This window comes from Mytilus edulis, chromosome 6, assembly GCF_963676685.1.
Source record: "Mytilus edulis chromosome 6, xbMytEdul2.2, whole genome shotgun sequence".
Taxonomy (NCBI): domain Eukaryota; kingdom Metazoa; phylum Mollusca; class Bivalvia; order Mytilida; family Mytilidae; genus Mytilus; species Mytilus edulis.
The window spans coordinates 5,484,044-5,511,184 of NC_092349.1; the positions used below are offsets into that span (position 1 = coordinate 5,484,044).

At 30.5% G+C, this 27,141-nt stretch overlaps 1 protein-coding gene across 8 annotated transcripts; it reads right to left on the minus strand.

Moving 5' to 3' along the window:
- Window positions 1-4,040: 4,040 nt before the first annotated feature.
- Window positions 4,041-27,086, minus strand: LOC139527001 (uncharacterized). Of its 8 annotated transcripts, none has more exons than XM_071322209.1 (10): window positions 26,934-27,064; window positions 19,820-19,909; window positions 18,833-18,877; window positions 14,735-14,921; window positions 12,513-12,613; window positions 11,830-11,975; window positions 10,990-11,624; window positions 9,644-9,745; window positions 8,213-8,351; window positions 4,041-6,675 (listed from the first exon to the last, which is right to left on the minus strand). In XM_071322209.1, exons 4-10 carry the CDS (start codon window positions 14,820-14,822, stop codon window positions 6,534-6,536), a joined length of 1,353 nt encoding a protein of 450 aa, XP_071178310.1. In that variant the 5' UTR covers window positions 14,823-14,921; window positions 18,833-18,877; window positions 19,820-19,909; window positions 26,934-27,064; the 3' UTR covers window positions 4,041-6,533. The 8 variants fall into 8 exon arrangements, with proteins under 8 accessions (XP_071178310.1, XP_071178312.1, XP_071178314.1 ...); XM_071322211.1 differs by having other exon boundaries at window positions 26,969-26,988; XM_071322213.1 differs by lacking the exon at window positions 19,820-19,909 and having other exon boundaries at window positions 26,934-27,060.
- Between the last annotated feature and the right edge of the window lie 55 nt (window positions 27,087-27,141).

A 27,141-nucleotide genomic window follows, 5' to 3' on the forward strand; every position in this document is an offset into this window, starting at 1 on the left:
AAGTGGTCTTTAACTTTTTTACGCGAATATGCACATGTTAATTTGTTACATCAATAGAATATATTGGTTAAATTTAAATGAAAAAAACCTTTCTCGTTCAAATTCACATGTGATTGTTTCGGATTGTTGGGGCACCATGTAAGGCCAAATAAAAAAAAGTAAATGTGATTCTAGTTACCCTACATACCCTTCCTTTTTTTTTTTTTTTTTTTTGAAATAAACGCCTACCCTTAAGATTTTTTTTGTTATTTTTAATTAAGCACTGGTAAAGTTAAGCTGGTAGTCGACTGACTACTACACTTTGTTTTGAGTGAAGCGAATACAAGCGGATTCCAGTTTGTGGTAAAGTCAGAAGGTTGCTCCCATAGACTATATGTAAATAAAAAACATAAAATAAAAATACCCCTACCTACATGTACCTACCCTAACTTTTTTTAGGATGTAACTGTAGCCACACATACTATTTTATTTGGCCTAATGACTTGAACTATGAAATATTACTAGTAATCAAAATTAGTTTAAGGAGAATGAAAAGCTATGTAATTTTAGTTTAAAAGTTTCAAAATATAAAATAAGCATATACCTAACATAAAAAAAATGCTGCATGATAATTTGACTTTTCAGAATATATCTATTCTACGTTTTTAATCCGAGTAAGATCATTTAAACGTTGAACTTTTATAAAAAAAAAAAAATGTTTGAGATCAAATGTGTTTCGGACGAAACTTATTAAATGTATAAAATATTAGATTGATGTCACCAAGTAATGTAATAACTGAAGAAAGATGAGTATAAAACGCTTATTTTTAGATTTATAATGGAAAGCGGATATCATTAAAGTAATTGAAAAAGTTTGAACTGTTCGAAATACTAAGGATTTTCAGTCTACCCAAGGAATAGATTACCTAAGCTGTATTTGCCAAAACATTTCAGAATTTTGGGTTCTTAACGCCTTCAACTTCGTTCTATTAATAATTTGGTCTTTTGACTTTTTTTTATTCAAACATCGCTGATGAAGACTTTTGTATACGGAAATAGTTCATTGGTAAGAAAAAGCAATTGCTTGAAATGATAAGCCATATGTTTTTATTCGAGCGGCACCGATGAGTCTACTGTTGACGAAACGCGCGCGTCTGGCTAACACAAATTTAATCTTGATACCTATTTATTTCCAGACAGGCAGTCATTCTTGTTTTTCTTTATAAATTATTTGTTTGAAGTGGCCCCTACAGATGTTTTATTTGGAAATCTTTCATTCAAAACCTATGCTTTTAACCCCTTGATCTATTTCTATTCTTGATCAAATATTAATTTAACTACAAAAGACAAAACGGGTCGAAGAATATAGCAAGTGGACTATCAGCTGAAACGTACCACGAACATAGAATTCAGAAAGATTGAGAAAGTTGTGGGCATAATTTCAAACTTTATTTTGTTTGTCCATTGTGGTTTAGTGGTGAACAAACAAACAAATACTAAAATACAGATTCAGTGTTGCCAAGATTTTTAATTACTAACATAAAATAAGAACAAAATATTTCGAACAAGGTATGATAGACCATACACGGTACCGGTGGCATTATTGCATATGGTTGCATTTATATTCTCCAGAAAAATAAGCAGCTTGTTGTCAGAAGTTAAATGAGCTAAATGTGTCTCAATATACCAGCAAAACAGAATTCTTAGCACAATTTAAAGTCGTAGAAATCATTATCTTTTATGTCCTGTATAAAACATTTATTAGAAATGTCACACAAGGTATAATAATTGAATTCTCTAAAAAAAAAAATGATTGACACAAATTTGAGAATTCAATAACTTGCTGGCATTTTTTCATCTAAAGTTGAAGTACATACCTTTTTTGGGTAACATTGACTTTGAAAACATCAATCTGGGATTATTAAATGACTATAGGTTCCGTTCCAGCTTCTGGTGACAAATTTCTAACATTTTACTTAGATCTAGTGTACTTACATATGGAGGTCTAGATGGGGTCCTTCGTTTACTTTAATTTGTTAGGTCTTTTTATTCTATTCTTTTTGGTTGTTGTTCATTTTCCCTATTCTTTATATTTAAACACCCCAATTCTAATGATTCTTTATTGTTACATATTTTTTTGGACTAATTTATACATTTTTTTATTTTTGGAGAGCTGCAACAAATACTTTTCTGTAGGAGCCTGGAATTCAGTGGTTGAAGATTGTTATTGTGTATCATGATTTGTTGTTTAGTTCATAAATCAGGATTATGAGTTTTCTAGTTTGAATTATTTTACATTTGCCGTTCATGAAAATGTTAAAGCTTACTGTTCATTGTTGAAGGTGACCTATAGTTGATGTTATTTATTCTCTAATGGGTTTTTCTTTCATTGGCAATTATACCACATCCGTTCTAATTTTAATACTGTTAAAGTGAATAATGTTATTTTAAAGTTTGATTGTTACTTATGACTTCAAATGATAAGATAAAGAGGAGGAGTTTTCAATTAACTAGAGGCTCTAAAGAGCCTGTGTCACCTGTATTTACTGATGCTTTGGAAATCATGTAAAATAAGTAAAAATCATAATTTATAGTATAAGATATCATTAGATACTATAATAATATCTAAGATAATAGCAAAAAACTGCAAAATTTCCTTAAAATTACTAACTCAGGGGCAGCAACCCAACAACTGGTTGTCTGATTTGTCTGAAAATTTTAGGGCAGATATATCTAAATCTGATGAACATTTTAGCCACCAGTCAGATTTGCTCTAAATGCTTCAGTTTCAGAGATAAACCAAAAACTGCATTTTACCCTATGTACTATTTTTAGCCATGTCTGCCATCTTGGTTCGTGGGCAGGGTCATCAGACACATTTTTTAAACTAGATACTCTTATGATGTGTGTGAACAAGTTTGGTTACATTTAATTTAGTAGTTTCAGAGGAGAAGTTTTTTGTAAAAGATTACAAAAATTTAAGAAAAATTGGTAAAATTTACTATAAAGGACAATAACTTCTGAAGGGGTCAACTGACCATTTTGGTCATTTGACTTATTTGTAGATCTTACTTTGCTGAACATTATTGCTGTTTACAGTTTATCTCCATCTATAATAATATTCAAGATAATAACCAAAAACAGCAAAATTTCCTTAAAATTACCAATTAAGGGGTAGCATCCCAACAACGGGTTGTCAGATTCATCTGAAAATTTCATCAGCAGATAGATTTTGACTTAAATATTAAACAATTTTAACCCATGACAGATTTGCTCTAAACACTTTGGTTTCAGAGATATAAGCCAAAATATACATTTTACCCCATATGTTCTATTTTTAGCCATAGTGGCCATCTTGGTTGGTAAGCTGGGTCACCGGACACATTTTTTAAACTAGATACCCCAATGATGATTGTGGCCAAGTTTGGTTTAATTTGGCCCAGAAGTTTCAGAGGAGAAGATTTTTGTAAAAATTAACGACGACTGACCATGAGGATGACGACCAAGGACGGGGCTGGACGCAAAGAGATGAGAAAAGCTCATGAAAAAATCAATTATCATTCTGAGAGTATAACATAGTCCTCCACCGGTTAACAATGCATACTATTGGAACAAAATGCTAACTTGATTTATTAATTGTCATGGTGTAAACTATATAACAAATATCAATTCAACATCTCCAAGCATGACTGAAAAAAGTGTGGAAAACTGATTAATTAACTGAATTTTCTAAATTCCAAGGGCCATAACTCTGCACATTATATTTAGACTGGAAAACAATTCAAAGTTGATCTGTAACTTGTCATAATAAAACTATATACCAACTATCAAATCAATATCTTCAAGGATGAGGGGGGGGGGGGTGTGAAGACAACAAATTGACAACCAGAAAAAAATACTTATTGTTATACAACAGTCCATATGATATTACATAAATAACAAAAGCTTGCATTAAAGGATCTCTTCCAAAATCCTATGCCAACTCAGAGGCTCCTAATGGGTAGCATTTTCTGCTCTGCTAGTGACACCCATTTTGAGACTATTAAAAAAAAAGACAATAATTTGACAGTATAACCAATTTATTAGACACAAGTTTTTTATTCTGAAAGAAAATATATAAATAGATAATATTATCACAGACAACTTCTTTTGACAACAATACAATATATATATATATATAATACAGTGAGCAAAGTTTGTTTTCATGTGGCATGAGAACATTTCTAAGTTATTTTCGAAATTTATTTTGAATAAACTGATGATACTCCCACCGCCACTAGATAATTTCAGTAGCGTAAAAATATGTAAGTGTTTGGTAAACAGAAAGTTGTTGAGTGATGAATATGAAAACACATCACACGGTATAGCTGACTAATATAAACACTGAAACCAAATTTCCGAAATCCTTATGATGTAGATCTTGAGAAAGATGAGACGAAAAATATTCATTGGACGGATGGATGGACAGACAGACAGAGGTAAAATTGTATACCCCCTCTATTTTTAAAGCAGGGGTGTTATAGTTCTGGTGATTTAAATCTTAACATATGACAAACATATAGATTCTACAACTGCATCAAGTATGATACAATATTTATGCTCTCAAGACATTGAATTTTCATATTTAAACCACAAGGCTTGCCTCACTTTTTAAATATTAGAAAAATTTAACTGTTGAGAGTGGATAAATGATTTTTTTGTAAAAACGGTTTTCAAATTTTTCCTCCAAAATTGTAGGTATATGTAATTTAAAGTATAAACCTCTTAATCAAATAATTGAAATCAGCATCAAAATACTATAGTCCACATATATCTGTTTACAAAATATAAAATTTCAAAGTTAATATATATATATAAACACAATTTCATAACAAGAAAAAAATGTGACAACATAAAAATATAATTTGTCTACACAAAAAATCTCAATAAATAATTATTGTAAAATAACCAATAAACATGCTTTTAAAAGCAGATGTTAAATATTTCATCAATCAAATTTTGTGTGGTTTCTCAGTGTTCTCAGCTTGTTTTCTTTTCACATATATTTTTCACTACCTGTAGCTTTGAAATAAGCACCTAGACGCAACCTTCTTTTTTAATCATATTTACCAAAAAAGAAGCATGAGATAAACTTTTTTTTGTAAATCATTACATTTTCGACTAATTTTATCTAGAGCATCCTCCCCCTCCCCCCAAGTTTGACATATATTTGGTTCTTTTTTTTTATTCCTGCAACACATGTCAATTGCAAGAAAAATATCTAGTTTTTAATATTTATATAAAAAAGCAGAAGTTGAAACTACAACTGCTCAATGACTTGAGAGTAATATTTATATTATTATATTAACCTTATAAAGGGTTTGACAACAAAAAAACAATGACAAGGATACTAATTAAGGTATAAACAAGAATGTGTCCATAGTACAAGAATGCCCCACTCCTCCCAACATTATCATTTTCAATGTTCAGTGGACTGGGAAATAGGAGTAGAATTTGGAGTAAAAACTGTAATTTGGCATTAAAATTAGGAAAATTTTATAATAGAGAACATGTGTACTAAGTTTCAAGTTGATTGGACTTCAGCTTCGTCAAAAACTATCTTGATCAAAAACTACCTTGATCAAAAACTTTAACCTGAAGAGGGACAGACAGTAAAATGGACTAACAAACTGACACACAGACTGAAAAACATATAGTGCCCATAAATTGGGCCTAAAAATGAACAAAAATGTAAAATAAGTTTTATAATGACTTGTTATCGTTACTACACTGTTAACAGCAGTTCTAGTAGAGTATATCAAATAATATTAAAGATTGAGGCTCTATAAATGTCTTATTTTTTGTTTTTTCAGGTTGTTGCCCTTTTTGGACCTTAATTTTTTCTTTTTAAATAATTAAAAGCTATTTTCTCTTTTTGTGACATTATCAAAGACTTTCATAAAATACAAGAGTGTTTCAGACTTTTTCTAAAGAAAATTAAACAGAACAACCTCTATAGTTCCATGAACCACACAACCGCAAAATTTGTACTTCACTGTTTGATTTCATGTGTAATATTGTCCTGAAGACGCCACCCTTGTTGGCGAAACATGTAGACCAAAATAAACTACTACCATGCGGTAATTGATGGGTGTTGTCTTTATTGTTCTATTTTTTAAGAAAGAAAAAAAATAAAGATCTCACCTTATTAAATAATTTTACTAACAAGGGATAAGAGGTCAACTATTACCAAATTTATCATATTTACTGCACTAGAAATATATACTTTTCAATGCAGCAAAATCTGACAAAAAGAACCACTGATAAATACTTACAATCAAAAAGATAATAATTCTTAATCTCAATATATCATCAACCAAATTGATTGATGGATGATTGCTTTACACCACTTCAGCTGTTCAGCACAAAAAAAGCTGATATCCTGGTGAGTCTCCAACCAAATCAATTTACTCTATTATGTACAAATATAATATTATGTTCTTATAAATCTGCCTTAAAAAAATTCAACAAATATAAATTGTTTGCTATGTTTCATCACCATGACGACCTTGTTGCTATGATTCTGGTTGTTTCAAGAACTCCATTTCTGATGCCAACACCTTGGTAACCTGCATACATTTGGCAGCATGGTCTCCGCCCATTCTCTTCAAAGCAACTTCTGCTGCTTCTCTCACATGCTTTATAGGGTCATTCCTCCTGTTTGAATATTAAACCTTTAAGTAACTCATAATTTTTTATTTTTTTTTACAATAGTCAGCAATTAATAGAAAATGACAAAATAATTTGAGATGTTTATTCAGATTTGTTGCTTGTTTTATTATAGTATATAATTTTATCATATATAAATTAATGATAAAACGTAGTATTTGCAAAGAATTTTTGTCATATATATGTATAGTTTAAAATATCTAAATTACACATTTGGCTAATTTAAGGGAGATAACCATTAAACAAACTCAAGGGGAGATAATTAAACTGGTTATTACTGCTAACTAAAATTTACAATACTAACTTTAAAATGGCAAGAAAATATCATAATACATGTTTTTCTTTGGTCCCTCTTGTCCCCCATTACATGTTTTTATTTTTAAACATTTTTCAAGTAAAAAAATTATTTTTACCTCATAGAATCTATACTAAATTGTTATAAGCCCCTAATGTCTAAAAATAAGAAACAAGATTATTCTTAACCAAGCGTTAATTAAGTTTACATAAAACAAATCAGGAAATGAAGAATGATTGCAAATGAGACAAACTATCCATCAGAGACCAAATGATATGGACTTAAAGCAAAATTAAATATATTTTGGAGAAGGGAGGCTTTCAAATTAGATTAATATGGATGGTTCTATGTTCCTTAACATTTTGTAGGGGATATATAAGAAAAATAGAAATTTAATTTTATAGGTGGTCAGGATATTAAAAAAGTACCTCACAAACCCCATTTTTATAATTCTAGAACAGCTCTAAGTAAAACCATAAGCAATGCATATCGATTACGTAAAGAAATGGACAGAAACCAATCTGTAGAGTAATGATTTACTTCATGAATTTAATCTAGACAAGGTGTAAAATAATTTAATAACAGATGATTTTTTTAGGTGAATAGATGATTTATAAGATACTGTTGACTCTTAGCAGCACCTGATTTGATACCAGGGTTTTGATCAGGTTTATTCTGGTAATCACAATACTACTTAAGAGGGGGGTTCTAATGAGGGATTTTTTCGATAATTTTGCAATATTAAAGATAAAATATTGCCTCTCTTAAATTTTATTATTGAAAAAATATAAAGAATCTGGGACATGAATAATCTCTCAAAAAGTTTTGGTTCCATAATAAATAAGTTTTCAATTGACACAATATGAACAAGAGTTATTTCCCCTTGATTGCCATGTTGACAGTCTGTACACAGACAAATTCAACTTGTTATACTGTCTACTAGTCTTTAAAAAAAAAATTAATCTGAACAATTTTAATTTCTTTGAGCCTTGCTCTATAGTTCATAACTATGACCCAGAAATGATATCTTAACAATCAAAGTATGTCATCTCAAAACCTATCTTTAAAATGAAATTTAATCTCAACCAAAACAAAAAAAAACACTTTACAGGGTCAAGAAAGATTAAGTCTGTATAATGTTTCTAACTCAAACTAGATGTCAGTATAGAAAAGCACATAATGTATTTGGATGTTAATTATTTTTTTTTAATAAAAGTAAATTTGACCAACCATTTGTCCGCCACTACCTCCTCAGCTTTTGTCCCTGGTTTCAGGTATCCCAAAGCAAGGCAGGCGCTCTCCCTCACGAGTCTGTCCTCATCGTCTAACATACCCATTATACGGTCAACAGTAGCTTTCTTGTTCTTCGCTATAATAATAGATGGTGAAATTTATATTGACAATACTAAAATTATAAAATTTTAAATAGTTGATACAATTTCAATCAAAACAATCATTAGGAATTGATATAATATAGATTTTAAAAGACACAAATTTACAGCAGTACATTTAGATATCGATCAAGTATTATTCCTTCTTACATTTTCATCAAGACATTTTTTTTTTATTTGTCTTTGTATTTCTATATTATTATCAGGATGCCATCCTGTAAATGAAATTATTGCTTGTTTTTGTTTATTTGTACATAATAATTAAATTTTCATGTAATACATCTAATGATTGTCAGAGAGTTTTTTGTCTATCTTAAATATGGAATATAGAATCTTAAATATGGAATATAGAACTAAATAACAAAGAATGACTGCAATATTTTTTTCTATGAGAAATCAAAGTATTAACATAAAAAATATTGTACACACTAAATACTCTGTGTAGCAGGATATTTAAAAGTGTGCACAACATTTTTGAGGTTATTTACTATAGATAGAAAAGTTCCTTTCATAACTTTGACACTTAAAGTAGACCTTAAATATTCTGTGTAAAAAGAAGTTTATATGAGCTTTGAGATGAAGAACACCAATAAAAGTACTGTTCCTTCAACTTGCTTTACTTTTGTGGGTTTTTTTGCAGTGCATAAGCTGAATTTGTTTCATAGAGAGATACCCCATAAAACTTTCTTTCTATTATAAATCTTATTGCATAGTTTGTCAAAGTATTATACTGTATCTATGTCTGAGGGTATTAACAAACTTAGGAAACTAGATATGCATAAGACAAGTATGTATACGATGTAATCTAGCCTAAATCAGTTGTAAATATGTAGGTTTTTTAAATGTTGCTATCGGACACAATTCCTTTAATGACAGAAAAAAGGATATAACTAAAGTTTAAGACAACTGACAAGAAACAAGACTTCGGACAGGCACATGTCTAGTCTTCCAACATGATAAACCAAAATATTTCTGCAATTAACAGCCAATTGCACTGAGTGTGTAGGCAAATGTAGTATCCTTGGTTAGTTTGCTTGTTAGCAGAACCGTGAAGACACATTTTGGTTTGGTAAGCTACCCTTCTTTACGACTGGACTTATCTGACAGATAACCAATCTGTTTGTCTGTAGGACTAGGCTACTTCGACAGGAGGGTAGTATACCTTACCTTCTAATGACTTAATGGTTCAGCTAAGAAGCAAGCTAACTAAAGATATTACCTTAGCCTACACACTCAGTGCAATCTACTGTAAATAATAACCAGTGTTTACCTGATTTAGCCAAAGCAATAGTTGCGACAGCCCTGATATTTGGATCAGCATCTTTTAACATCTTTGATAGACCTTGGACAACAGCAGGAAAGGAGAAATTGCCTGTAAAATAAAAAAAATTAAAATAAAACCATTCACAACAGTACGAAAAGCATTGAAAAATGCATAGTATTGTAAATTGAGAAATTTTTACATTGATTTTTTTTTAATGCAAAAATTGCTGTATGATACATGTAGGTGTATCAAAATATTTAAAAAATGGCTTAAAATTTTGATATCATTATGTAGAAGCAGCATTTCTTGTAAATCTAAGATAAATCTCATATTTCTGCTATTGTTTGAAAAAGTAATTACACACAAACATTTCTGTATGTATATACAGTCCAACATATTGAATACTAAGTTCAGGTTATTAAATCATTGATTTAAAAAAAAATTATAAATAAATTATGCAGAATTAGCTTTCTTAACTTTCCAGTCTACAAAATAAATACAACTGTCTTGTCTTGATTTACAAATAAATCACATGAAAATAAAAGGAAACAAAAGTTATCTCCCTTTTTTAATCAATTGCATGTGGGTATATATATATATTTGTTCAAATACTTCATTTCAAAAGCCATGCTGGATTTTTTTTTAATTCTAGAAATGCAATTAAACAAGAATGTGTCCATAGTACACAGATGCCCCACTCGAACTATAATTTTCTATGTTTAGTGGACCGTGAAATTGGGGTCAAAACTTAAATTTGGCATTAAAATTAGAAAGATCATATCATGGGAAACATGTGTACTAAGTTTCAAGTTGATTGGATTTCAACTAAATCAAAAAACTTTAACCTGGACCAAAAGTTTTAACCTGAAGCGGGACAGACAACAGAATAACAAACGGACGAATGAATAGACAGACGCACAGACCAGAAAACATAATGCCCATAAATGGGGCATAAAAAAAAGGAACTATATGAAACTAAATAGAGTGTTGAGAAGAGCAGTATTTGATGAAATAGTTGTAATTAATCTCACATTTTTATGTCATTATTTAACAACAGAAAAGGTACATCGATAAGTCATTTTTTGGCACCTCTGAAACGTTTAAAATCCTAATTGATATATAAAACCATTGCTTTAGTCTAAAAGCTTTAATGCAAAAACATCACTTGTGATATCAAGGTGATATGATTTAGCAAAGTATGAAAAAAATTTAATATTAATGTTTAGATACCCATATCATTTTTTATTAGGGGGGGGGGGGTGGCGCAGGACCTTTTTCGGGACGTGTTTAAGCCCAGGATTTCAGGATCAGGACCCCTCCTACCCCCCTCTTTATTAAGGCAAAAGATTTACCAAGATTTTGTATAGTTGTGAGTCGTAGTGAACTAGACATATTAAAAACCTCCACCATGGCATGATATCCTGTAGCATAAGCCTGAAGACGATTGTAAAATCTATGCATATCAGCATCTGGGTTTCCTTCACAGAAGGCTTCAAATTGACTCTTTTTCACAGTTTTTTGCAAATCAAAAATATCTTTATAAATCAAATTAACGAAAAACTTAAATCTATCCTCTGAGTATTGTTTGACAATTTTGTCATGGTAGTCTGTTTCAAATTTCTTTTTGAATTCCACCCATGAGACTTCACTTTTATTGTCAAAATTTCTGTCCCAGAAATCGTATTTCAGTCCCGTCTGTCTGGTTTGGAGAGGTCTGATTGGTCTACGATGTTCAGTCATGCCCTCTTCATCTTCTCCGCCAATATCATCCTCATGGTAATTATTCTCGTCATTTGTATCGAAATTTATACTGACGTTCATTCCGTGAAAATTAATATCCCCCGAGTCGGAAACTTGAGTTGGGTCAAGTTGAGGCTGCAGATTTGACATATTTTCCGTCATTGATGCCAGCAAACTCTGCAAGCTGCTTTCATATATTTCAGGCTTGAAGAAAAATGTCCAATTTATCCTGGCGAGCATAAGTTTCCTGTAAAATTACAAAATGTGGGTGAAAAAAAGTATTTATATATTTATAGACTGTTGTTTACTATTAATCTATGGAATATAGTGGTTTCATTTATCTATTCTAAGTTGTTCCCAATTTTTGTTGATTGAGAAAACAAAATTAATATTCCACTGTTATACTATCTGAATTTTTGGGACTTAAAATAAAAATTTCTAAGGTGACATACATTCCTCCTTCTAGTAAAGGGCTGATATCTCTGAACTTCTCCAGACTGACAGGATATATTGAAGAATTAGAGATGTAAGCCAAGGCAAGCTCATCAGCAAACTGTGAGTCCTTGCAGGAATCCTTGCTTATAATCATAACAAACATCTGAAAAAGTTCAAAATCAAAATTACACAAAATGTATACTGTGGATTCATTTATTTTCGTGGGTACCAATTTTCGTGGATTACGGAAAACTTGCATGTTCGTGGATACTAAATTTCGTGGTTTTGACGAAGTCTGCATATAAGCTTAAGGAAAATTTGCTATTCGTTGAACATTTAATTTCGTGGTCCACCTGTACCCACAAAAGCCACGAAAATTGGTATCCAATGAATAATAATGAATTCACAGTATAAACTTGTATTTAATTTGCATGAAACAAAAGGGGAAGGTTATTATTACAAACTTCTGAAATAGTTCAAAATCAAATTACTCAAAATTTCTAGAAAACCAAAATGAAAATGAGCATGAAACAAAATTTATTTAGAGTAGTACGTATAAGATCTGAAAAAAAGCAAATGGGGATTTTTTTTCAGAAATTATAACTCTTTTTAAAGATGATATTATATTTGGTGTTTACAATGCATTCAATACAATATCTACCAGTACATTTAAATGATTTGTCCTACAAATACTGTTTACCTTACAACTAAGGATTGCCTCCCCTTTCTTACTAAGAGCTTCTACAGGATCCATCTCTGGTCTGGTGTACCATACTGTCCAACCCTGCTCTTCTATCTTTTCTAAATGAAAAATATTTATAAGAATTAAAACTGAAATGAATTTAACTATGGATTCATTTATTTTCGTGGGTACAATTTTTTTTGGATTAAGGAAAACTTTCATGTTGTGGATAACTAATTTTGTGGTTTTATGGAAGCCTGCTTACAAGCCTTTAGAAATTTTGTTATCCCTTGAACAGTTAATTTTGTGGTTCATATGCACCCAGGAAATGTACAAAAATTGATATCCAACGAATAATAATGTATCCGCAGTATAATATATTTGGCACCAGCCTTCTTACATTTTCAATTATAAAACTCTGTATATAATGGCTTGTCACATCAAAGGTGTAATACAGAGTTGGGGTAATTGTAATTGTAATCGTTAATCAGCTGTAATTGATTACAATTTTTCAAGTAATCATTGTAATCATTAATCAGCCAAAAATCTGATTACATGTAATTTAATTTAATCAATTACTTTTCAAAATACCCTGTAATCCTGATTACTTTTTGATTACATTCTGATTACAATGAAAAAAACTTGAACTGTGTTTATGGTCAATAAATGAACCTTTTTTTGTTATTCTTATTTAATAAATATTTAACATGTTAAAATAGTTTGGTTTACATTATAGCATGATAATTGATTGGTATACTTTAGAAAAAAATAAACTGTTACAGTATTGAAAAGTCATCATTAATTAGCCTAAAGAAGAGACATATAATACAATTTTATGTCTCTGGTCTTAGTACATGTAGTAAAAGTTATTGTACATTTATTCATAATTTAAAGATTTTCATATATATATTTGATAAAAATTGTTAAATATCTAAGTATTATTATACTATTTTAACCCTGAAGTATAATCTTTTGTTTATACTGTGATTTTTGTCAACTTTGAATTGACAGGTAGGAAACCAATTAAGGTTTGTTTTTATTGCAATTTCTAATTGAGTATAGCTGAAGGACAATATATATGATAAAAGATTAATCTGACATGAGAAAATTTATCTAATTAGCACAAACTTAATTAAAAGTTGGACAAATATCTTGTTTAGAAAAAGCAAATTTTTGTATGTACTTGGACTGGACTGGAGATTAATGATGGTAAAGTGTAATGGGTCATGACCAGTGACACAATGTTCATGTATGTGTGTAGTGAACTTTTGTGGTTTATTAAATGGATGAAGTTATCATATATATATACTGGTATATATTTAACAAAATCCTTTCTAAAAAGTGCTATAGTTGTATTAAAAGATAATTCATTCACATTATTCAAATGGTTATATTTTTAAATTCATTGTAATCAGATGTAATCATGAATACTTTGCCAATGTAATCATTAATTTAATCAGACACATTCAGAAATGATGTAATCATTAATTTAATTTAATCGTACAAATGACAAAGTAATTGTAATTTAATCAATTACATTGAAAGTAATCGGACCCATCTCTGGTGTAATAACCTGGTTATGGCAAGAGTTGATCATTTTCAAACATGTATCACCCTACTTCATTCTTTATGTGCCTGTTCCAAGTCGGGAAACTGTAGTTCAGTGGTTGTTGTTAGTTGATGTCTGACATACTTGTTTTTTGTAAACTGTTTGGATATGCATTAGGCTGTTAGTTATCTTGTTTGAATTGTTTCCATTTTTTTTATGTCTGGCCTTTTATAGCTGACATAATGGTATGGATTTTTTTTAATTGTTTAGGGCTGTAAGGCCTATTATAAATTGCTTACATCCACCTCATTTGAACTCTGGTGGATAGATGTCTTATTGGGTATCATAAACAAGCTTCTGCAAATGTTTTATAGAGTTCTATAACAGTACGTTTGAGAAAATAGCTAATGTAAAAATTCAAATGAGTCACAGACTGAACATAAATGTTGACTCCTACAATGGCATGTAGGATCACATCATGGCTAGAAAAATATATACAAATACCTGCAATTTTCTGTGTGAATTTCAAATCTTTTGAGATAAAACTGATCATGACATAATGGTAATCCCCCTTAAACAACCAGTTACCTAATCACAGACTTGAACCAAATTTGATGCTGCTGCCAAAACAACATACCTTATAAGGTTTCACTTTTAAACTTCAACAAGGCATGAAAAAAAATAATAATACCTGCAATTTTCTGGGTGAATTTCAAATCTTTTGAATTAAAACTGATCATAACATCACACTGAATCTTTGACGGTAGATTGGACGCCATTTTTACGTGACTCTGGTCTAAGACTGAGTGACTTTATACTTCCTGTCTTCCTGTGTTCATCATTGTCATTAATATAGGTGATACTTGTTGGTTCTATAACTGTAAAATGTAAATTTAACAATGTAAAATATACCTGTAAAATGTAAAATTTACAATGTAAAATGTAAAATTTACAATGTAAAATGTAAAATTTACAATGTAAAATGTAAAATTTACAATGTAAAATGTAAAATTAACAATGTAAAATATAACTGTAAAATGTAAAATAAAACTGTAAAATTTAAATGTAAAATTCAAAATGTAACTGAATAAACAGCTGCGCCATGAGTGCATGATACGCCCGACGTCTTGTGTGGAAGTTTTATGCAATAATCATAAATAGTTTCTGAGGAAGTTTTAAGCAATAACCATTTATTGTTTTTGAGACGCAGCGGGACATGTGAAACTCCCCCCCCACCCCACCCTGTTTTTTTTTTTTTACAAATATCACTAAAATAAAATTTTGAATCAAACCAAAAAGTATACAGATCTTTAAATTAGTATAACAAAGAAGTGTGTACAGTTTCAAGCAATAATCATAAATTGTTTTTGAGATACGGCGCGACATGTAAAAAAAAAACCTCTTCTTTTTTTACAAAATACTCAATAACTCAAAAATAAAATTTTGAGTCATCATGGTCATCACCAAAAAGTATACAGATCTTTAGATTAATATAACAAAGAAGTGTGTAAAGTTTTAAGCAATAATCATAAATTGTTTTTGAGATACGGCACGACATGTTAAAAAACCCTCCTTCTTTTTTACAAAATACTCAATAACTCAAAAATGAAATTTTTAATCATCACCAAAAAGTATACAGATCTTAAGATTAATATAACAAAGAAGTGTGTAAAGTTTTAAGCAATAATCATAAATCGTTTTTGAGATACGGCGCGACATGTAAAAAAAAACCTCCCCCTTTTTTACAAAATACTCAAAAACTCAAAAATGAAATTTTGAATCATCACCAAAAAGTATACAGATATTAAGATTAATATAACTAAGAAGTGTGTAAAGTTTTAAGCAATAATCAAGAAACGTTTTTGAGATACGGTGCCACACCCCTGTTTTAGTTACAAAGTGCCGTAACTCAAAAAGTTTAAATATTATTTTCAACAAAAATTATACAGATCATTTGACCATCATAAGAAACAACTATATTAAGTTTCAGGAAATTTGGATTAGTCGTTCTCAAGTTATGGTGCGACATGTTTACGCCGGACAGACGGATGGACAGACGGACGGACGGACGGACGCACACCTGACATTTGTATACCATAATACGTCCTGTCAAAATTTTGACGGGCGTATAAAAATGTAAAATACAAAATGTAACTGAAAAATGTAAAATTCAAAATGTAACTGAAAAATGTAAAGTTTACAATGTAAAATATAACTGTTGAATGACATTATGTAAAATGTAAAATTCAAAATGTAACTGAAAAGTGTCGACTGTAACGTTAACTGTAAAAGTATAATCTAATATGTAAAATTTAATCATGTTAATTGTAAAATGTAAAATTTAAAACAAAAAGCACATTTTTTTCTTTTCAGTAAATTATCGTGATTGAGGTTATCATTCAACCTTTGTTATACTAATTATTAGAATTTTAGACAAAGTTGCAATTCTACATGTAAGTGCAATTAAGTCAATTATTCAAGAGCAGATCTGATATCAATTGAAAGACTAGATTGTTACTATACGTCTTAACTACACTACAATAATAACAAACACAAATTGCATTCAGCCGTGCAGACTAACAGAGCCGGCGTTTAATTTATATTTTATATTATAAATCATGATTTATATGAAATACAAATACATTCCAAATGAGGTACACAGAAAGAATAAACATCTGAAACAAGTTTACTCTGAATCAATAAGAGCCCATATCTCTTTGTACATGTATGTATCTTACATTAATTTGTAGGATCCTTTACTATAGATAATTTAGCTGATCTGTAACAATAACATCTTCATGCCTTATATATCATGTACTGTAGTACGCCGCTAGATTAAAACTGACGTGGAAAGGTAACACATGCCCACCGAAAGCTCTTTTTTTGAGAGCCCAGGTGGTCGTGTGGTCTAGCGGGACGGCTGCAGTGCAGGCGATTTGGTGTCACGATATCACAGTAGCATGGGTTCGAATCCCGGCGAGGGAAGAACCAAAAATTTGCGAAAGCAAATTTACAGATCTAACATTGTTGGGTTGATGTTTAGACGAGTTGTATGTATGTATATATATCCGTCTTTAACGTAACCTCGCCGCCCAGGAAAAACCATCAAAAAACTTTACTAAAGAAAATTGATATGGAAACCTGTGTTCGGAGCAAGTGCAAGGCACGCCTCGGGACATTGATGCCAAACTCAATCACAAGAAAAAACAGCAAAATAATATACAATATCAAATATTATGAAACATTGAAGTTTAAGTGTTGAATGTCTGCGGCTAGAATGATTTTCAAACACATGAAAATTAAAAACCCACTTTCACCACAATCCAAATGATTGGTCCACGTAACCACGTGTACCACTACACATAACAAAACCCGCCAAAAATATATACCGTTCTTATAAAAGGTTCCTTTTAGACAACATTTTCCCGCTATACTCCGAAACGCGGGAAAATACATATGTTACACCTGATTTAACCTGACACTTTAATTTATTTGTCAAGTTAGGACTATAATGAACAATTGTTACATCGATCAGTATGAAAGATTTTTACTAAGTTGGTCTGTATAGACTGGAAGTCACATTTTTATCTCATTAATTATAATTACCATCAATTTAATCAAAGTAATTAATTAAAGTGCAAAAAAACAGGCTTTTCAGCATCATACTTCATGATAAGAAATCATACAACTATTGAATATGTAAAAGTAGATTGATAAATAATTAAAATGTTATCCATATTTCCAAAAATATGATGGTGGGGGCATTTATTAAGTTACAAACCTTAATTTTCCACACACAAAGTTTTAGGGAGAGTTAAACAGAATAATATGAATGCACATTTTGTGTATATTAACAATATTACATGTACATATTAGATTTTATTATATAGAATTATATTTGTATTTGGGTACACAGTTTAATTTGCAAGGTTTCTATATATCTGAGAAATATTTTCTTGACCATATTACAAAATTGTATTACATAAATTGTAGTTGAATTCAAGATACACTCAGAAACATTATTTATTTGTATGATAATAACAAACATTGATGGCAATGATTTAATTTACTTACCAGCTCAATGAAAAAAACAGTCTATAATTATCTTCATTCAGATAACTTATTTTAAAATGGGTAGAGATGAAAGGGGAAATAACTCCTTGTTAATAAATGAGTAATGACTTTTATAAAGTTTCATATATAGTTTTTTAAAGAATATATGTGATATAGAATTCAAATCATCTGATTTACTTAGAAGCTTCAAAATATATTGATGAAAGAAAGTTGACACAAACTTTGAAGTGATTTTTAAGAGTTACATCCCTTTCTGAGAGTTACTTCCCTTAACAGGTCTACATCTATCTACTATTAGTGTGAATATATATATAAAATTAGGATGTGTACATAATTTCCTTTTGAACAAAATATGTCTAACAGTATACAAAGAAAGTTCTAATAAAAATAACAAAACATTAATATAAAGGTATAAAGCTGTATCCTATCAGGGGAGATAATCAACACACATCAAGATAAAGGTATAAAGCTATATCATATCAGGGGAGATAATCAACACACATCAAGATAAAGGTATAAAGCTGTATCATATCAGGGGAGATAATCAACACACAACATCAAGCTAAAGGTATAAAGCTGTATCATATCAGGGGAGATAATCAACACACATCAAGATAAAGGTATAAAGCTGTATCATATCAGGGGAGATAATCAACACACAACATCCAGATAAAGGTATAAAGCTGTATCATATCAGGGGAGATAATCAACATACAACATCAATCCAAGGGAAACAATCTTCACTGTAATCATGCATATCCTAAAATGAAAATAAAATCATTAACAAAAAAAAAACCTCATACTATTAACCTAAATATGTTAAATATAAGCCCAGAAATAAGGGTTCCAGATAAATCCACTACCATAAAACTTAACTAAAGTATCCATTTCATGGAATTAAGGTCACTGAGACCCAAATGTTACTGAATATATACAATCTCAAGAGAACTGTTACTACTAGTAATAAAACATAACATTCATAAAAATAGCTAAAAAAAGAAAATAAAAATAAATCTGTTGTACTCCATGTACACACAAAGCTTGACTTAATTATGATTGGTTAAGTTAAAAGGTCATAACCCTAATACCAGCTATCATGGTGAATCCAAATGCTCTTTATTCATGTGCATGATGTGCTATTAGGGAAATTTACAGCTTTATAAAAACAATTACTGTACGGAAATAGTTATGTGGAAATAGTTATGTATCCACATACAGTGTAAACAACCATGTAATTGACAGCAGATGTAATCCATTGTCTTATAGCCAATCAAAAACTTTGTCACATGTCACATGGGTTTTAATAGAACTATATGATGATTTTGTCTTGTATAATGCAGGGTTAAGTTCATGCAGTGTAAAAATAAGGCAGGTTACATATTAATATCAATCATCTCTTGTGGGGGCATAAGTTTTTTTTCTAGGAAAACAGTAATTGAAAAAAATCATTACATAATGAAAAAAGATTTTTTTTAAATAAACATTATTTTCACGCTAGCTGTTTATGTTACTGTTATACTTTGTAACAAAATGATGTTATTTTGAATAACAAATAATTTCTTTCATGTTTCTAAAAATTGAATAAAAAGATTCAATCAATTTATTGAAAATCAAATGCCTCATTCAAAGATGTTTGGTCCTTATACATGTAGCTTATAATGGAAAAACAACACAAAAACACTAAACAACAACAAATTCATACCATTAATGTGAATCTTTCTTCCGTCCGATTCAGATGTACGAGAAGGAGAACAACCCATTCTCCATTCATTCAATGAATCATTCTATCTTCCTGAAAAACATCTCATATTACAACGCACCATGATGATATCAATGTCCATAACTCAGTTTATTTCAGGCTAAATTGATTTAGTGTTTTTAGTACACATACAATTACTTCTTCCTGAGATCAGCTGTACCGATAAAGTAATCAGATTCACTATTTAACCTAGTGTTGCACTCATTTACGTCAGTGTCCACTCACTGTCCATTTAATTCAGTAACAATAATTATTAATATGTGAGAAGATATTTTACTGTTATCATAATCCAATCTTGTAAATCAAAATCATCTGGTTGGAGAAAAGTGCTAGACGAAATATATACTATAGTAAATATCTTGATATGTTTTGTCAATTAATGAAAAATGTTCACAATAAGATTTTTTTCTAAAATTTTCTTATAATTTTCATAAAACATGTAAAATGTCATATCAATTTAGATATACAAATGTACATGTATACATTTTTAGTACTGGTTTATTGTATAGTTATAATTATAACAAGAAAGCAATCATCACATGTTATTTTTAGTAAATTATTGAAATTATTCCAAAAATCAATATGAATTGCAATTGGGATTATTTCAGTGGATTAATTAAAAAAAAAACAGTCAATATTTCCATTGTGACATGATCATAACATATATATGACTTCAGGTAATATTCATGGTTTTTAATCAATATTTTAATAACATTCTGGAGCACTTGTAAACAAAAGCTTTTATATTTGAAACAAGCAGTTTTAATTATTTTTTACAAAATTCAAAGCTGACCCAGTTAGATTTATTATTAAATGATCGTGATAATGAAATTTATAAATAGATAAGAATTAAGTGCCAGCCATCTGCTTAACAGACATCTACTTCCAAAGTGCAAAAAAGTCATGTACAATTATCATGATTATCAAGAGTTTCAAAAAAGTAACTCATAAAGAGGGTTTCCCTGGACTATCCCCCAGTCTGTAATTAGCCTTTTGATCATCTGCTTGGCACACTACCATTAAATTGGCTGCATTGCTACATGCACATATCTATATTAAAATGTACTTCCACTGAACATTAGCCTAGGTATGACATTTACCTCAGGCAGAAAAATTAACATCTTCAAAATATATCTCCTTGCTATATGATTAAATCTTTGACTATACATGTATATCAAATTTAACCAAACACAGAAAAATCAGGGTTGGCAAAGTTTATATGAGTTAAAGTCATATAAAAGGAGTGACTACAGGTGAAAAAAGAAGTCTATCCAATTCTTCAACCAATGCATGTATATATCATAAACTTAGTCTTTTGAGTGCGAATTTATCATTTATTATGCAAACATATTGTATAATCGTCAAATTTTTTCCCTTTGTCTGTTATGAGATGAAATTATGGCTGCTCATAAATTGTCATGTTTTCAAGCCGTAGTTTAACGATTGTCACCTTATCATGCTTATAGTAAACAATCAACAAATAAGCATGGATACTGAGCATGTGTATAACATGTCAGATAATAGTATATTTTAGTGGCAGATCATGTGTATTGCGATCACTGGATTTTTACAAGAAGGGTCAAGCTAAGGTCACTTTGCATACAAAAAATATGTCAGTGAATTGCTTCCTGGAAGCAAGCAATTAAAAAAAAGTAAACTTCTTCTTATTGTGGACAAATCAAAAAAAAATCTTCAGAAAAAAATTTATGTACATAAGTTTAATAATGAAAACTATCCAATTTAAAAAAAAAACCTATGCATAATTTTGTTTTAATTTGAGGTTTCATATGACTTTAATTGCTAGCCATAGACCAAGACTCTATCTATCTATACCTTTATATTACATGCATTGTAGTAACTTCTCAGTTATGGTCAGATCCACTTACAAACCAGATGCTCTGCAGGGCACAGCTTTATACGACCGCAGAGGTCGAACCCTGAACAGTTGGGGCATTAGCATGGACACAACATTTAAACTGGATACAGCTCTGAATTTGGATTGTGATTAAATAGTTGATACAGCATAGGTTTCTGACACAGAATGAATGTGGTCTAATGAACTTACATGTAATTTTTTTTTGTTGCTTTTGAGCAGTTCATTATGCTGTTGAATATTAATCCTCTCAACCAGTCAGGGATATAACGTTAACTCTATAGGGTTATTACAGGAAAATAACATACATTTGTTATTGTGCACTAAAAAATCAAAGAACTGTGATAACATATGTACATGTATATGTATGCTACATGTTTCTAAGGGACAATATACATCATTAGTTTAGTTAAAATGTATAAAAGTTCTATTGATATTACTTTTTTCTATATAAAATTGAGAATGGAAATGGGGAATGTGTCAAAGAGACAACAACCCGACCATAGAAAAAACAACAGCAGAAGGTCACTAACAGGTCTTCAATGTAGCGAGACCTTCCCGCACCCGGACTCCCGGAGGCGTCCTTCATCTGGCCCCTAAACAAATACATGTATATACTAGTTCAGTGATAATGAACACCATACTTAACTATTTTAAGATACATTGTATAACAGTTCATAGTTTGCCAATTTTGCATAGTACACCTATATGTTATTACAGAAAAATATGCCTGAAATAACTAAAGGGTGTTGTCACAGCTTCTCTATATCACTTCAAAGCATTTGCTCAGACATACATCATGCTTAATTACAATATAGTTTAAAAAATTTTGTAAGAAATAATGACCAGAGCATGTATAAATGAGGTTCTGCACAAGTTTCTCAGTAATTCCCAAGTGTCTTATATAATAAGTTACATTCCTTTAATAACTGAGCCTTGTTATCATAGCTAAGTTTACCCCTTAATAGCCTCGACTCATTGATTTACCATGGTCCATCAAAAATGTATTAATTTAATTAAAAAATTAGTTATCAAGACTATGCATTTAGTTTCTGCAAAAAGTCTCAAGAGTTCCCTAGAGCCCACTATAAATGAAATAATTTTACAAATAACAAGCATATATGTTATTACAGATTTAGAAAATTTAAGGTGAAAATATCTGTAATAACACACACAAGTTATTTCTGGAATAACCCTATAGAGTTATACACATGTATCTCTGACTGTCAACAACAAAAAAATATTTGAAGAAATTTTCTTTTTAATTTCTGAAATATGAAATGAAAAAAATTGACCCTCCCCAATTTTTTTTTCACTTCCCTCTTTCCCTTATTCCAAAAATGATCTCAATTCAAATTTCTAATGGACTTTGCAACAATAACTACTCATTTAAATACATCATAAAGTATTAAAATATAAAATGTCTTACAGTCATGGTTAAAATTAATAGTAACTTTTAAAAAAATAAATTGGGAATGTGTCCAAAGGGACACAGATGATGCCCCCGCTAGCACAAAACGTTTTAAAGGGACATAACTCAAGAACTGTAAAAGTGAAGCTGCCAAAAATTGAACTTAAACTGAGGTTAGAGGTAATAAGCATTATATACACATTTCATTAAATTTAGTTGAGACAATTTTAGTTAAGAGAACAGAAACTAAACTAGATGTGTCAAAGCGACCTGAATGGCCCCATCTCAAAAAGTTGAAAAATGTGCAATTTCAGTAACACATGTGGACACAAACATGATGGTAGTCTCACATATCAAAAATCAGCTCAAAATCTGGAGGGGTATAGAAAAAAATCCATATAACTATGATTTTCAATAATTTATCAAAGTTCAAAGCCTGTAATTTCAGCAAAAATTAGCGAAGCGAAACAAAACTTATACTTGATCTGTAACTATTCATGGTTAACTCACATATCAAAAATCAACCCAATATCTGAAGGCATTTAGAAAAAAAGTCTGTATAACTGTGATTTTCAACAATTTCTCAAAGTCCAAAGTCTGTAATTTGAATTATTTCGGCCAAAATTAGTTGAGCCGAACGAAACTTAAACTTGATTTGTTACTCATCATGGTTAACTCACATACATGTACCATAAAAATTCTTCAATTTTTCCACTTGTAAAGGGGCATAATCCTAGAATGGTAATCAAAGTTCTTGTAATCACTGAACGGTAAAGATTGCTTTGATTTATCATTGTTTATCAGTAAAAGTGAATATTGCATTGTATATATTGTATAGCATTAATTTAAGTTGATTCAACTATTATTCTGGAAAAAGAAAGATAACTCCAATTTCCAAAGAAAATTTCATAAAGCATTGGTTTTAGGTGATTCAACAATCATTCTGGAAAAAAGAAAGATAACTCCAATTTATTGTCTTGAACTACAAAAATGCTTGTTTTTGGCCCTTTATTCCTAGACTGTTTGCCCCGTATGCGTAACCCTTAAAATATATATCCCAACCTTCTACTTACAGTATTAAACATTGTGGTACAATTTCAGAACAATTGATTTTCTTTTAACTTATTGTCCTGACACTAGATAAATACTTGTTTTGGGCCCCTTTGGGCCCCTAATTCCTAAACCTTAAGAACCATAACCCCAAAATCAATTCAAACTTCCTTTTGTGGTTATATACCGTAAACATTGTGTTAAAATTTTAATGATTTCTATTTACATGTACTTATTGGTGTAAAAAACTTGGGAACGTATGAAGGTACATGTATGGCTGTGCAAACGTGAAATGGAGCAAAAGAGAATGGGAAAAAATGTTATTTTGGGTGAAAGGATCAGGATTCAAATACTGGTACAACATATTGTATCTACATGTACATCATGTACATTGTATGTATATTCTGTAGTGTATGTTCAGCTTCTATTCTAGTAGAGGCACCACCATGGGTTATGGTGTAAAGGAGGACATTTAACACATTAATTGTAATTCATATTGCCATCGGTACAGATTTAATGTGAGAATTTGACTATCCATTTGTGACTGGTCTTTCTACCAGAAAGTTAATTACTGTCCCAAAAATACAAAAATACAAAGTACAATATGTAATAAAACATATGAACACACCCACTAAACTGATTCACTCATCATGATCATCCTCAAAAATATAAAAAACACAACAACATGTATATATACAAAATATTAAGGATAATTAGGTCACCCTGATGCCGCACAAATGAGGGTACTTATTGGTGTACCTTCATGACAAATAATGGTAAAAATTCTTGCCAAATGACGTTAACTGTAATTTTTGGGGCATAACGATTAAATATACACATTTCTTTAAGACGATATAAAAATCGATTGATATTGACGCATTGCCATGATTGCCATTAGTTTAATTTTTCCCAAAAATGATGCTCAAGATAATAGGGCTCTTCATGATTAGTTCGGCCTATTGGATAGGGGGCAGATTTTTAGAAAGAGGTGGAAATACATTAGTATAAAAGTATAGAAAATCATATGGTATCCAGTCGTTCTGGCCCCAAACTCATCCCGCCCACGTCGATCCAGCCCAAAGTCGATCCAGCCCCATAATAAAATAGGAATAAACTATATATTCACTATACGAAGGAGTTTTTGAGAAATTTGAATAGTATTTATAAATGGAATTTACAAAGAGTGTCAATGATGTATTGGAGTACCAGTTAAAGAACTATTTTAAATCCATACGAAACAATGCGAAACTGAGTGTTATTGTGTCTGTTTGTCATGTTTGTATAGCAGCTCCAACATATGTTAAAATGTGATGATACTTTCCATGTTCACTTTGATTGTCATGTTTTACGCAAAAAAAAATATGTAATAGCCTTTCAAGACGTCATTTAATTTGGACTAGGTAAAACAATGACTCGTATATATGAGCTAGAGTGTATAATTTAAATTATCCTACCAAATGGGTACAAGTCAAATCGGCACCTGGTCAAATCGGCACCCATAGAAAAAGTCAAATCGGCACCTGGTTAAATCGGCATCTAGTCAAATCGGCACCAAATTAAAGTCAATTCGGCATCCAATAATATTTGATAAGATATACATATATAAACAATTCTAAATATCTATTAATCTTTCTATTTTTAATTATTTTGGGGTTGGATTGTCACGGACTGGAAGTTCTTTCATAATATTAGGAATAAATATTACAGTATATGTTCCTAACGGAATAAATGGTATAGAATATTTGTTCTAACAGGAATAGATATTATGACAATGTTTATAACAAAGTTTCCATTGGAACTTTAGTTAGGTGGAACACATATACGTTAATTGACAGTATTAAATAATTAGATACATTGATAAAAATGTTCAAAGTCCTAGATTTATCAGTTACATAAATTAATTAACATTTTTGTTGTTTTAACTATTTACAGGTAGCTATTGCTGTGTTTTCTTCAAAAACTTAATAAAACAATGAAGCCCTTATTAAAATACCCAAGCTGTTGTTTAATTATGAGAATATAACAACAATACAAAGGAAAACCATGAGTCCCTTTCATGATACTATCAAATAAAGCATGCTAAGTAGCAATTAAGGTGGGTTTTTAATTTAGGAAACTTCAATCAGCATTAAACCAACAATCATGCAAAATGTTCAACTGGTTAAAACATGCATAAGAATATCCAATACTCTGAATACACATTACGTTGAATGAAAAATACATACAGAAACCTTGGGGGCCACTTCAATACTTAATTGATAGTTGCCGCGGTGTTTCTGTTACCCCACCCTTGACCTTATCATATATTTTTGATAGTTTTCCTGACCTATTCACATATTTTCAAGCTTGAAAAGGTGACCTATTCCAGGGGCACATCCTATGACCTTGTTTGTAGAAAGTGGACCCCCGAGATAGAAACACCCCACACCCACCCAAAAAGACAATAAATGTAAATATGTCAATATATGGATTACCCCTTCTTTGTTTATTTTTTTTTTGTTAAAAAAACTGAAACAGAACATGTATTAACATATCTAACATGGGTGCCGAAATGACTACATCGGGTGCCGATTTAACCAGGTGCCAAATTGACTAGGTGCCGATTTGACTATACCCGGTGCCGATTTGACCAGGTGCCGATTTAACCAAGTGCCGATTTGACTAGAATTCCTACCAAATGAGGATTGACTAACGAACACATTTGACTGGTTTAATAACTTTACCTTTTTACTACACCTATAGCTTCGTTATTACTTACTGTACTGTTGATGTCTGCAATTATGTCCGAAAATGAGTGAAATAAAACTGAAGAATAATGGTACTGTTTTTTTGTAAACAGGAAATGTAAACAATCTATGGAAACACGAATCGAGGACGGAATTGACACAATTTTCCGTAATTAAATATAATAAACCACTTATTTTTTCTTTA

What these genes read in the sequence shown, in the direction of transcription:
- LOC139527001 (XM_071322208.1), bottom strand. Translation starts at nt 14,822, where the DNA reads ATGGCGTCCAATCTACCGTCAAAGATTCAGTGTGATGTTATGATCAGT. An exon ending in CCTTTACTAGAAGGAGGAAT is followed by an intron (nt 11,625 to 11,829) that starts GTATGTCACCTT and finishes GTAATTTTACAG; the next exon opens with GAAACTTATGCTCGCCAGGA. An exon ending in GAGGTAGTGGCGGACAAATG is followed by an intron (nt 6,676 to 8,212) that starts GTTGGTCAAATT and finishes ATATTCAAACAG; the next exon opens with GAGGAATGACCCTATAAAGC.